Genomic DNA, 13,396 nt, shown 5'->3' on the forward strand with positions numbered 1-13,396 from the left:
TAAAGGGTGGTTTAAGGGTGGAACACAAGAAGAGACAGATGGGGAAATGCCAGAAGCGTAGCCAGGTTGAGGGCACAGGGGAAGCGAGAGCAGATTGCCAAGAGCACCGGCGCTTAAACACAACAGATCGTGTCAAAAATAGGCGGTCAGAAGTCCGTTTGGGGGATCGGCCACTTCCTTGGCGACCCGCCTAGCTACGCCTCTGGGACATGCTGGAACACGGGGGGGGGGGGGGGGGGGGGAGAGATGCTGGACTTATGAGAGAAGAAGAGAGAGGGCTTCTTCCTGGTTAGATTGCAGTGTGCCCAACCCGATATTCAGCAGCACTTAACCAGATAGTGCCATGAAGTATGCACTGGCTTAATCAGTTTTCAGGTTCTGCCCCACATGATGTAGTCGTGGGAGGAGGCATCTGGATGGATGGACATGACTGTTGTAGGATCATAATAACAAGAACAACTACAGATGGGATCAGAAAGGGAAAACATTAATCATACAAAATACCCAGGGGTGCTTTTACTAAGCTGTGGTAAAAAGCGGCCTGCAGTTGTGTGGATGCGTGTTTTTGGCGCACACTGGACCATGTTTTTTTTACTGCGGCTGGGAAAAAAAGGCTTTTTTTTAACGGGGCAGTAAATGGCCGTGCATTAAAACTAAATGTAACGTGTGGCTATTTACTGCCTGAGCCCTTACCACCACCCATTGACCTAGAAACAGAGAAACATGACGGCAGATAAAGGCCATATGACCCATCCAGTCTGCCCATCCTCTGTAACCCCTAACTCTACCTTTTCCTAAGTGATCCCACATGCTTATCCCAAGCCTTTTTAAATTCTGGAACAGTCCTCGACTCCACCACCTCCACCGGGAGGCCATTCCTCGCCTCCATCACCCTTTCTCTGACATAATACTTAGATTACTCCTAAGCCTATTCCCTCTTAACTTTGTCGTATGCCCCTCACTCCAGAGCTCTCCTTCATTTGGAAAAGGCTCTCTTCCTGTACATAAATGCCCTTGAGATATTTAAACGTTTCTATCATGTCTCCTCTCTCCCTCCTCTCTTCCAGCTTATACATGTTGAGGTTCATAAGCCTGTCCCTATAATTTTTGCATTCAAGACTGCTTACTAATTTCATAGCCGCCCTCTGGACCGACTCCATCCTGTTTATATCTTTCAGTAGGTGCGGTCTCCAGAACTGCACACAATACTCCAAATGTGGCCTCACCGGAGACTTATACAAGTGCACTATCACCTCCTTTTTCCTGCTGGTCATGCCTCTCTTTATGCACCCAAGCATCCTTCTGGCTTTGGCCGTCACTTTTTCTACCTGTTTGAAAGCTTTAAGGTCATCAGACACAATCACCCCCAAGTCCCGCTCTTCCTTCGCACACTGAAGCACTACACCCCCTATACTGTACCGTTCCCTCGGATTTTTGCGACCCAAGTGCATGACCCTGCATTTTTTGGGATTAAACCTTAGTTGCCAAATATTGGTGTAAGGGCTCATGTGCTACACACATGGTACTCATGCAGCGTGTGTGCCCCCACAGTACAAAATTATTTTCTACTGTAGGGAACGGCGCAAGCCAACTTCGAATTACCACCAGGTGGGTGTGCTAATCGGACGGTAGTGTCGACTTGGCACAAGCTACACATCTGATAGCCCTACCGCCGCTTCGTAACAGGGCCCCCCCCCCAAGCTGATCTATATATCATTCAAAAGGGAGTCAAGAGCTATCCAATATTAAATTCTATATAGTGCAACTAGAGTTGTGCTGCAAGTCTAGGCGTATTTTGATTTGTCAACTGGTTAACAAGCCAACCAGCGCCGATAAGTGAATGTTAACAAGCAATTATCAGCACTAACGGGCACTAATTAGAATTTATGCGCATTACTCACTAAGCGTATTCTATAAAGTAGCCTGCGTTTTCAAAAGTGGGCGTGGCCACGGAAGGAGAATGAGCGGGTCATGGGCGTTCCTAAAATTTATGAACAGCGTTATAGAATAACCCATTTCGCGCCTAAAATGAGGCATGAATATTTAGACCAGCTTTTCACTGGTGTAAATGGCTGCACCTAAATTTTAGTCACGTGGGCAGCATGCCATGCCTATTTAGGCGCGGTTTACAGAATAAACGTCGGCACATTTTCCCTCCGCGCTGATTTTTTTTCAGCGCCAAATATAGAATCAGGCCCTATATGGGGAAAAAGACCACAATGGAATTGTCCTTTCAAAAGATTACCTTTGACAAAATGCCAACATTACACATCAGAAAAAAACTCCATATACTGGTACTTCATAGTACTTCATGCACTTAATAAACATTCACTTAGCTTTAAAGGCGATAAACATTAAAGGACACTGTGGAGTGTACAAAACCATCAATAGATGCCTTCAAGAAAATTTGGGCATTTTCTTAGAAAGGACCAACACAACAAGTTTTGTACCCCATTGGGTACTGTTGATACTCCGTGACACAACCTGGTTAAGCAGTTGAATATCAGCGGTTGGGCTGCATTACAGGACCTGAAAGTTTCAAAGATTTGAAATGTAAGATTTCATATCCCTGAAATACTAAAGGGGCTCATTTTCAAAACAGAAAAATGTCCAAAAAAACGGCACAAAGTGTCAGATGGATTTTTTTTTGTTGTTGCAAAAACATTGAAATTGCTGCCTTCGAAACTCATTTTAAGATGCTTTTCTATGCAGTTCATCTAAATCTCAAGGGGGAGTGTTGGAGGTGCATTTTGGGCGGGACTGGAGCGGGCTTACGATTTACACATGTCTGCACAATAGTGGAACATTGTAAAAATGTCCAGGGTAAAAAGTAGGATATTTTTGGCTAGACCTGTTTCAATAATGACCAAGTGCCAAAACTGACCAGATGACCACTAGCGGGATAAAGGCATGACCCTTCCCCCCTTAATCCCCCCCAACCTCCTCTAAGAGGTGAAAGTGACAGTACATACTAGGCTCTATGACAGCTGCAGATATAATGGCCATTCCTCTTAAAAACAGCAAGCAGATCCCTAGAGTAGCCTAGTGGCCTATGCAGTGGACTGTAGAGAAGGGGACTCAGGCCTATATCCCACTCTAACTGGTACACGTGTGGTGGAAAGTGCGAGCACCCCAAAACCCACAAAATACCTACTGAACCTACAGACAGGCGACAACTGCAGGCATGTGGTCTACAGTTGGGTATAGTACAGTTTTTGCTATGCCTGGAGGACTCATCATAAAACATAAGGGTGTTATGATGTGATGTGTACCTGTGAAGTCCACTGCAGTGTCCCCTAGGCTGCTCCACTGCTCTGCTGGGATGTCTGTGTGGCCAGTCTAGTAATCAAAGAACACACAGGGAATACCTCTATGCCAGAAAGTCCACACAGGAAAAAGTAGAGACTGAACAGAGGCGAACCCCAACACTGGAGATGTTATGTAGAAATACTTTATTAATGCAGATATTGAGGGACCCGGCACGGCCCATGTTTCGGCGTATCACACCACCTACATCAGGGGTCAAATAAATAAATAATTTGTCCAAAAGAGCTTATATTCAACTCTGCATTTATCACATCGAGGAACTGTGATCCATTCGAAATGATCAAAAGACATTCGCAAATACACCACCGCTTGCAAACTCTATGCGAATGTCCTTTGATCGTTTCGATTGGATCAGAGTTCCTCGATTTGTTATATGTAGAGTTGAATAGAAGTTCTTTTGGACAAATTATTTATTTGACCCCTGATGTAGGCGGTGTGATACGCTGAAACATGGGCCATGCCGGGTCCCTCAATATCTGCATTAATGAAATATTTCTACATAACATCTCCAGTGTTGGATTCACCTTTGCTCAGCCTCTACTTTTCCCTGTTTGGCCAGTCTAGTAAGACATCTGGCCCCCAGCCATCTCAGTGACTTGTTTCTGAGCATTTTTCCCTTGGATTTTTTTGTTTGAAAAAGGCCCTTAAAGAAAGATGCACTGAACAAAAAAACATCTAAAACAGGGTGATTTTCAAACCAAAAAGGTAGGCATTTTTCTGGTTTGAAAATGACGTTTGGCACTGGATTTTTGGATATCATATTGAAAATGCCCCTCCATGTGTGCTTGTAGAGTGTTTTTGGATACATGATTTTCCACTTGTACATTATGTTATACTATTGTTGAACTGAGACTGGGTCATTTCTGGAGGTTTTTTATGCCTATGATTGAATGAAAAAACCACACTCCTAAAGTGCTGATTGAAATTCTGAGGCTTTTTCCTCCTTTAATGGATCCCATATCAGACGAACAGTAACCGATATGTTTTGACTGCTTGCCCTGCAATTGAATCTTAGTGGGGATTCCTGAATTTTGTTCCCCATTCCTCTTTTTGAAAATTCAGTACAAGTTTTGGTTGCATAGTATTGCATTTGGTTATTTCTATAATAGCAATAAATTGTCCCTTTATACAGGTTATCGCTTTCTTATCATACTCTTTATTCTAGGGGTTAATCTTAACTTCAATAATCTTTCTTTCTCCTATAACTGAGAATAGTCATCCGTTTCCAAACAGGCCAGCAGCTCAACTGTTAATTCCTCCATCTCTGGATCTTTCTCCTTTGCATCTTCTTCCTCTTCAATCGACTTATTAGACAGTCCTTCATTCATCTCACTCTCCTGCATTTCCAGATTTCATCTCTCCATCTCCACCTCACACATAAGAGATACCTCTCCTGTTGTCCCATGCTCTGGCACATCCTACTGCACTCCTTTCCAAAACCCTCTTCCCTCTTTACATGCTTCTTTCTGCAGCTATTATCAGCTGTTCTAAGCCATCCTTACTCAGGTATCTTTCTTGAAATTTCTTCTGTCAAAGACCTTTATATTTGAAAATCTAGACAGTAGGGAGATTTCAGAAATAAAGCACGCTAAGGTCTGAATTTAAACAGAGGAAAGGCCTCGAGAAGCCCCTGGCAACAAAACACAAAGCACAAGGGGCTGGACTTCTTCATCATTGGCCAGAAAACCTCTGTGGTGCTATTGTCAATTTCATAACTACACTTGAAATAGCAAGAATTTCACCAGATTTTACTTGACTTAATCAGGTGTCACATCGTGCGGGTTCCTCACACGCCTATTGAATGACTATCGTTGCGGAGCACACACGCGGACCACAGTACCCTGAGGCAGGTCCACGAAACGGCGGCCATCGTTGGTCGTGGTCAAGGCGTGTGAGGAACCCGCACGTTAAAATAGCTAAAGACCTTTATATTTGCATCCATTGCCCTTTGCAGCTTTTCCCTTTGGTCTTTTTCTCATTCTACTATTTTATGGCAACTTCTCTTTTGGGATCATTTTCAAAACAGAAAAATGTCTAAAAAGTGGCACAAAGCAGCATTTGGATGTTTTCCTCACGTCCAAATCAGTATTTTAGAGACCTATTTTTAGACGTTTTTCTTTGAAGTCCGTCAGAAGTGTGTCCAAATCTCAAGGGGGCGTATCAGAGACGTGTTCAGGGAGGGACTCGGGCGTTCCTGAGACTTAGATGTTTTTCAGCCATAATGGAACAACACAAAACCGTCTAGGTCTAAAACTAAGACGTTTTGAACTAGACCTGTTTTTATAACAAATAAGGCACAAAAAGGTGCCCTAAATAACCAGATGACCACTGGAGGGAATCAGGAATGACCTTCCCTTATTCCCCCAGTGGTCACTAACCCCCTCCCCCCCCCCAAAAAAAAAAAATGTGATGAAAAAGATTAATTGCCAGCCTCAGATGTTATACTCAGGTCCATTAGAACAGCATGTAGGTCCCTGAAGTAGTCTAGTGGTGGGTGCAGTGCACTGCAGACAGGAGGGTCCAGGCTCCTACCTGGTACATTTGTGGAGGAAACTGAGAGCCCTCCAAAACTCACCAGAAACCCACTGTACCCACATATAACATACAGGTGCCTCCTTCACCCATAAGGGCTATGGTAGTGGTGTAAAGTTGGGGGTAGTGGGTTTTGTGGGGCTCAGCAGACAAGGTAAGGGAGCAATGGTCAGATGTGTACCTGAGAGCATTTTATGAAGTCCACTGCAGTGCCCCCTAGGGTGCTCTATTGCTTTCCTGGGATGTCAGGGGGACCAGTGTACTAAACATGCTGGCTCCTCCTACATCCCAATGGCTTGATTTTGTGAATTTTGCATTTGGACTCTTTTTTTTTTTTTTTACAAAAATGGAGCAAGAAAATAAAACGTCCAATTCACAAAATCTTCTATTTTCGAAAACAAAAGATAGACATTTTTCTTTTTTGAAAATGACCTTTGCTATTCACAGATTTTGGACGACTTAGACGTCATATTGAAAACACCCCTCCACGTGTACCCTCTGTAATCAAATATACAGTTTTTGGCTTAATAGGAGCAGTACATTATTTCCTTTTTATCTTCAAGTGTCCACAGAACAGCTTTTGGTCTTAACTTTTTCATTGGTTTCTGTGGTTTATCTCCTGATGCTGTGAGCCCACATGGCCTACTACTGGACGAGGTTTTGCACTCTCTCTACCATGATTATTAGCCCCAGTAAATAAGCAATAGATGGATACCTTTTTCTCCTGATCAATGTGCAGCCAGTACGCATTTAGTTTTTTGCCTTCTTCTGTAGTGTCATCTTCCTGATATTTGGTATAGATCTTATAGAATAGGGTCACCATATGAAAGTACTCAGTAAGGCTTGGGAAGAAAAGTTTATTTTATCCCCCATGGTGAAACAGAAACATTCAATAACTTAATTAATTCAGTGTTTTATTCCTGTGTGTATTCCCTCATGTTTTTTAAGGCTTGCTTTGTGAGAGAAACTTTTACCACATTCAATGCACGTATGCAATTTACGTCCTGTGTGGATTCTCTTGTGCACTGAAAGGTTTGTCTTCTGACTGAAACTTTTCCCACACTCAGAACATGTAAATGGTTTCACTCCTGTGTGGATTCTCTGGTGTATAGTGAGTGTTCCCTTCTCACTAAAGCTTTTGCCACACTCACAACATGTAAATGGTTTCTGTCCTGAATGCATTCTCTGGTGCACCAAGAGTCTTGCCTTTAGTCGAAAGCTTTTCCCACACTCGGTACATGAAAATGGTTTTACTCCTGTGTGGATTCTCTGGTGAATGACTAGTGCTCCCTTCTCATTGAAGCTTTTCCCACACTCAGAACATGCAAATGGTTTCTGTCCGGAATGGATTCTCTGATGTACCGTGAGTATTGCCTTTTCTCGAAAGCTTTTACCGCACTCAGTACATGAAAATGGTTTCTGTCCTGTATGGATTCTCTGGTGCACTGTGAGTATTGCCTTTTGTTGAAAGTTTTTACCACACATAGTACAGGAAAATGGTTTCATTTCAGTATGGATTCTCTGGTGTCTGGTGAGCTTCCCCTTCTGCCTAAAGCTTTTACCACAATCACAGCATGTAAATGGTTTCACTGCTGTGTGGATTCTCTGGTGTGTGGTGAGTGTTCCCTTCTCACTGAAGGTTTTACCGCACTCAGGACATGTAAATGGTTTCACTCCAGTATGGGTTCTCAAGTGTATGGCAAGTTTTCCATTGGCACTGAAACCTTTCCCACACTCGGTACATATAAATGGTTTCACCCCTGTGTGTGTTCTCAGGTGTACCGTAAAGTTTGAATTTTGACTAAAACATTTACCGCACTCGGTGCACGTATATGGTTTCACTCCTGAGTGGATTCTCTGGTGCACTCTAAGGTCTGCTTTCCGACTGAAACTTCTATCACACTCGGTGCATTTAAATGGTTTCAATCCTGAGTGGATTCTCTGGTGCACTGTGAGGTCTGCTTTCCGAATGAAACTTTTACCACACTCAGTGCATATAATTGGTTTCACTTCTTTATGTATTCTCTGATGCATTGTGAGGTTTACCATTCGAATGAAGCTTCTACCGCAGTCATTACATATAAATGATTTCAATTCTGTGTGGATTCTCTGGTGTTTTCTAAAGTTTGATATATAATAGAAACTTCTATCACACTCATTGCAGGTAAATGGTTTTGATCCTGAATGAATTCTTTGATGCATAATAAGTGCTGCCTTTCGACCAAATCTTTTACCACATTCCATACAAGTAAATGGTTTCACTCCTGTGTGAATTTTCTGGTGTACAGTAAGTCTTCCCTTCTCACAGAAGTTTTTGCCACACTCAAAACACGTATATGGTTTCACTCCTGTGTGGATTCGCTGGTGTATTTTGAGGACAGCCTTGTCAGTGAAGCTTTTACCACATTCAGTACATGAAAATTGTTTTATTCCTGTATGTATTATCTTGTGCCTTGTGAGGTGTGCCTTCTGTCTGAAGCTTTTGCCACACTCAGTACATATAAATGGCTTCTGTCCTGTATGAATTACCTGGTGCTGTCTGAGATTTGCCTTATGACTGAAGGTTTTTCTACACTCAGTACATGTAAATGGTTTCTCTCCAGTGTGGGTTCCCTGGGGGGCAATGTGGTTATCAGTGAAGCTTTTACCACACTCAGTAGATGTAAATGGTTTCACTCCTCTTTGGTGCATAGTGGGATAGGTATACAGTCTTTCATCTTTCTGATTTTTTTGGTAGGTTGAGGGGTTTGTCTTTCTGCAAAAGATTTTATCAGATTTAGCAGAAATGACCAATTCCACGCCAGTTTGAGTGTTTTTATGTTCTGTGATTGCTTTCCTGCGACTTAAGCTTTTCTTAGGCTCATTATCTAAAACCGGTATCTCTTCTGCATGGAATTTTGCATTTCTTGTGACGTTTTCTTCCTGGATGAAGCTTTTTTCACAACCAGCATATGAAGATATTTTCGCATCAGTGTTGGTTTCCTGATCTTTTGTAATGTTTGGTTTATTAATAAAGCATTTCCTATATTCTGTACTTACACCCATTCTAGTTTCTTTATTATTTTTCTGGTGTTGCACTAACTCTTTCTGCCTACTGAAATCTTTCTCACATTCAGAACACATAAAACGTGTCTCACTTGTGCATGTTTGCAGTTGTCTCTGTAGTTCTACCTTTTGACTGAAGGTTTTCAAACAGTATGTACAGGCAGCTAGTTTCTCTTCAGTGTCAGATCGCTGATATGATGTCAGAGTTACAAGATTGCAGAGGAATATCTCACAAATATCACATAAACAACTTTGATCTTTTGTCTGGTTTCTCTGCTCTTCTCCTGTTTGCATATTACAGGCACTGTGTTCCCACAGAGTTGAGTCTCTTGTGTTTTGTTGTTTATTTTGATTTTTTCCCTTTTCTCCCCAGTCAGGACAGGAAGAAGTTTCCTCTTTGTTTCTTTCCAATAATATCTTTCCCCTGTCAAGCTTCTCATGCAGCTTCCAGTGATGTGTCTCTGTTTTACTGTTTCTAAGGACATTCTTTTCTAGATTAAAAAAACACACACACACAAAAAAGTGAACACTGGGAATCATTATAGGAGAAGAACAGTTTAACCAGTTCAGCAACACGAAACCCCTTTGTAAATCTGCCACCCCAGCAGATAGATTATATGATCATATTCAAGTCGATATTTTAAAGGTGAAATTAGGCCTTACCTGCTAATTTTCTTTCCTCTAGACCCTCCAGAACGGTCAAGATGCTTGGGTTATGCCCCTCTGCTGGTAGGCATGTCTTGACCAGTCTGGAGGGTTGCTGAGGAAGTAAGTGCCTGTTTGGTCTTTAGTGTTTAAACCGCTTAGGTCTGTGCATCAGTTGAAGCAGTACAGTAAATGAAAAATAAAGAATAAAATCACGCTGAGCTGGGCCAAGCTCCAAGTCCAGCAGCCTGTCTCCAACAGTTGCCAGACTAAGTCACAAGTGCTCTGCAGATCCCCAAAAATAGATCTAATTCCAATGGCTTATGAGCAGGGATGAGCAATGGTTTTCATCAGTCTATGTGAAAAGAACATTTTTATGGACTTCTCCTCCAGGAACTTATCCCAACCTCTTTTGAATCCCTCTATATTAGTTGCCTTAACTATATTCTCTTATCCATACAACTACAACCCAACACTGTTACATCAATTAAATGTTCATTCTCATTATATGATTTTTAACCTGAGCCTCAGCTGATGACTCGTTTCACACAGGAATCTCACTACCGTGATTCACCAGGACTCTTCATCAGCTTCTTTAATACTATCACTTAACTTCCCCATAATTTTATTCATAATGATAATTTCAATTTTAAATATCTATATAAATAAAATTCCCTCTCAGACGTTCTGAAGCTCACTCCATCTGTCCTGAACTCCTGTCCTCCTGGTAGGCTAGGCTATTCGGACTACTCACCCTCAGTCTCAGCCACGTCCATCTGGGCCGTAGGCCACGCCCCATCTGCAAATAAAAAGCACCCTCAACGTTCTAAAGCACACTCTGAGGTTTCAACAGTTCGTATGTTCAAAGCTCTGTAACCATTTTTAAGCACACTACATCTCTGCCCCGCCCTCACCTATCAGAGAAGGGAGGAGTGTCACAGCTGCACCGCTCTGACCTATCAAAGGGAACTGAAACAGGAAAAGGAAGGAGCGTCACACCGAATGACGGACCTATCAGAGGGAAGTCAAATAGAAGAAGGGAGGAGCGTCAGAGGCCAAGGGGACGGCCATATCTACGTCTCATAGGTTTCCTTGCTTTCTTTTCAGTGTATTGCAGCTGCAGCCACTTAGGTAAGTCTAGCAAGCCTGTCAGCTACTGAATACAGAAAGCAAAAGATAGCATGTGGGAACTTGCTCCATTTTGTTCTCTTGAATGCAGTGATTATTATACAAATGGTCTTGCTTTCATTATTTTGGTAGGGGCTGCCTTCATGACTGTCCACAGTCCCCCCAGTCCTGACACCTGACAGGGGGGACAGGGAAGGACACTCACTGTCTCACATACGCACTCGCACACACTCATTCTCACATACACACACGCTCTCTCACAGACACACTCACACCCACTCTCTGTCACACACACACACTTGCACATTCTCACTCTCACACAGTCACTCTCACAGACACTCTCTCAAACATACACACTCCGCGCAAAACCTTGCTAGCGCCCGTTTCATTTCAGCCAGAAACGGGCCTTTTTTACTAGTTTTATATAATTGTTTTTTTTTTACTTATCTTAGGACTCGTTGCCAATTCTGCCATATGCCAGCATAGTCCATGTTTCGCAATATACACTGCGTCAGAGCAGAGGACTAGGAGTTCTAGGGTCCACTCAGAGACAAAGATCTAGGTGTCGTTGTAGACAATACGCTGAAATCTTCAACCCAGTGTGTGGCGGCTGCCAAAAATGCAAACAGGATGCTAGGAAGTATTAGGAAAGGGATGGTAAATAAGACCAAGAATATTATAACGCTTCTGTATCGCTCCATGGCGCAACCTTACCTTGAGTATTACGTTCAGTTCTGGTCGCTGTATCTCAAAAAAAGATATAGCGGAATTAGAAAAGATTCAAAGGAGAGCGAACAAAATGGTAAAGGAGATGGAACTCCTCTCATATGAGGAAATGCTAACGAGGTTAGGGCTTTTCAGCCTGGAAAAAAGATGGCTGAGGGGCGATATGATTGAAAAACTTTCATATTTAGGAAATATGTACTGTAGTTAGTCCTCTGCCTATCTCCAAAACAATCGTAATTCTCAGAGGAACGTTCTGATCTCTTTTGTAAACCGCTTAGAACCGAAAAGGTATTAGTGGGATATAAGCCCTAATGTAATGTAATGTCTACAAAATCCTGAGTAGTGTAGAATGAGTAGAAAGCGAATCAATTTTTTAGTCTTTCAAAAAGTACAAAGACTAGGGGACACTCAAAAGTATTTCCGTGTAGCTTCATTAACACAATGAGGAGGGAATATTTTTTTTTCACAATGAATAGTTAAGCTCTGGAACTCCGCTGCTAGATGATGTGGTAACAGCGGTTAGCATAGCTGGGTTTAAAAAAAAGATGTGGACAAGTTCCTGGAAGAAGCATTTTCGGTGGGGGGGGGGGGGGGGGGCAGAAACTGACCAACTTTTGGTGAAGGTGGAGCAGGCATAGTGTATACTGATTGTACCTCCCCCCCCTAATGATAACCCCTGTGATATAGTGGGGTTCGCCAGATTTACAGATAAAGAGCGACTTCTGTAGCAGGCCAGGCACGTCTCACAAGTGAATTACAAAATGTGTAGGCGCTGACTTTGCTGAAACTTGAGACAGTGAAGCTTGCCTTGGATGTCAACAGGGGGGAAAAAATTCATTACAGGTGGGTTTTCCTGTTTTCATTGTGTTATTCCATGGAGGGGGAGGGGAAAAGCACAAAACTAGATCACTGGAAAAAAACTGGAAATTATAGCATAAGGCAGGTTTGACTGTCACTTTAACTGCCGGCTTCAGTGACTGTGGAGCAGCAGAGTAAGAAGCAGAAATGGCAGGCGGTGTTCAGTAAAGCAAAAAAAAAAAAAATCCTGCCTCTCTTCCGCAAAGGACTCACGGTGAATGTTCCGTCCCATTATTTCCTGGGCTGACTTTTGGGTTGATCTTCACCTTTGCGGAGTGTGTTTGATACGTGACAAACAAGAGACTCTTGTTTGGATGTTTCTTTCTTTATTTAACATTTCTATTCCACACAATCCCGCATTCTTGGCAGATTACAAAGTTACATATGCAGTAATAAAAGACATCACAAACCTCAGATGAAAAACAAAACAAAATCGCATGTTAAGAATCATGAATGTGTGTGGTTGAGTCCAAGGGGAATGTGTTGGGACCACAGTTTTGGGCTGATGGTTGGGGGAGTGTGAGCGAGGGGACAATGAGTACAAGTTTTAGATTGGGTTATGACCTATGTCTCACTGTATAACTGCATAACCTGACCCTCCTGTCTTTGATTAACCCTTTGTAACACCAATTGTAATTCTTCCCTGTTACGGTAATGCCATAACAGATTTCTGTAAGCCACATTGAGCCTGCAAATAGGTGGGAAAATGTGGGATACAAGTGCAATAAATAAAAAAATAAATATTTACTTCCAGTCTTTTTGGAGAAGGAAGACTGTGTTACTTGTAGCGGATAATGGATGGGGTTGAGTGAATGGGGGTGGGAGAGGAGTTTTGTTTTGATGCTCCTGAGTGCTGTATGACCTGTTTACATAAGAACATAAGCATTGCCATACTAAGACAGGCCAAAGACTCATCAAGCCCAGTATCCTGTTTCCAACAGTGGCCATCTAGATACACTACATCAACCGGATCACCTTTATCCACATGTTTATTCACGCCTTCAAAGAAATGAAGCAAACTGGTGAGGCGAGACTTTCCTTGGCTGAACCCATGCTGACTCTGTCCCATTAAACCATGTTTGTCTACATGTTCTGTAATTTTATTCTTTATAATATTTTCCATCATTTTGCCCAA

The 13,396-nt window shown here is 42.4% G+C and overlaps 2 protein-coding genes across 5 annotated transcripts in view; both read right to left on the bottom strand.

Moving 5' to 3' along the window:
- Window positions 1–13,396, bottom strand: part of LOC115464772 (oocyte zinc finger protein XlCOF6-like) — a 524,570-nt gene that overhangs the window by 111,318 nt on the left and 399,856 nt on the right. The gene's annotated exons all lie outside the window — the stretch shown is intronic.
- The window catches only part of LOC115464643 (oocyte zinc finger protein XlCOF6-like), a 28,310-nt gene continuing 21,235 nt past the window's right edge, over window positions 6,322–13,396 (bottom strand). For 3 of the 4 annotated variants that reach the window (XM_030195013.1, XM_030195021.1, XM_030195007.1), the window contains exon 4: window positions 6,322–9,395. In XM_030195013.1, coding sequence (XP_030050873.1) covers window positions 6,766–9,395 — 2,630 coding nt within the window. In that variant the 3' untranslated portion in view covers window positions 6,322–6,765. Of the gene's footprint in view, window positions 9,396–10,303; window positions 10,338–13,396 lie in introns of those variants that run through there. The other variant, XM_030195028.1, reaches the window with a different exon arrangement.

The sequence above is a fragment of the Microcaecilia unicolor genome, chromosome 1 (assembly GCF_901765095.1).
Source record: "Microcaecilia unicolor chromosome 1, aMicUni1.1, whole genome shotgun sequence".
Lineage (NCBI taxonomy): Eukaryota > Metazoa > Chordata > Amphibia > Gymnophiona > Siphonopidae > Microcaecilia > Microcaecilia unicolor.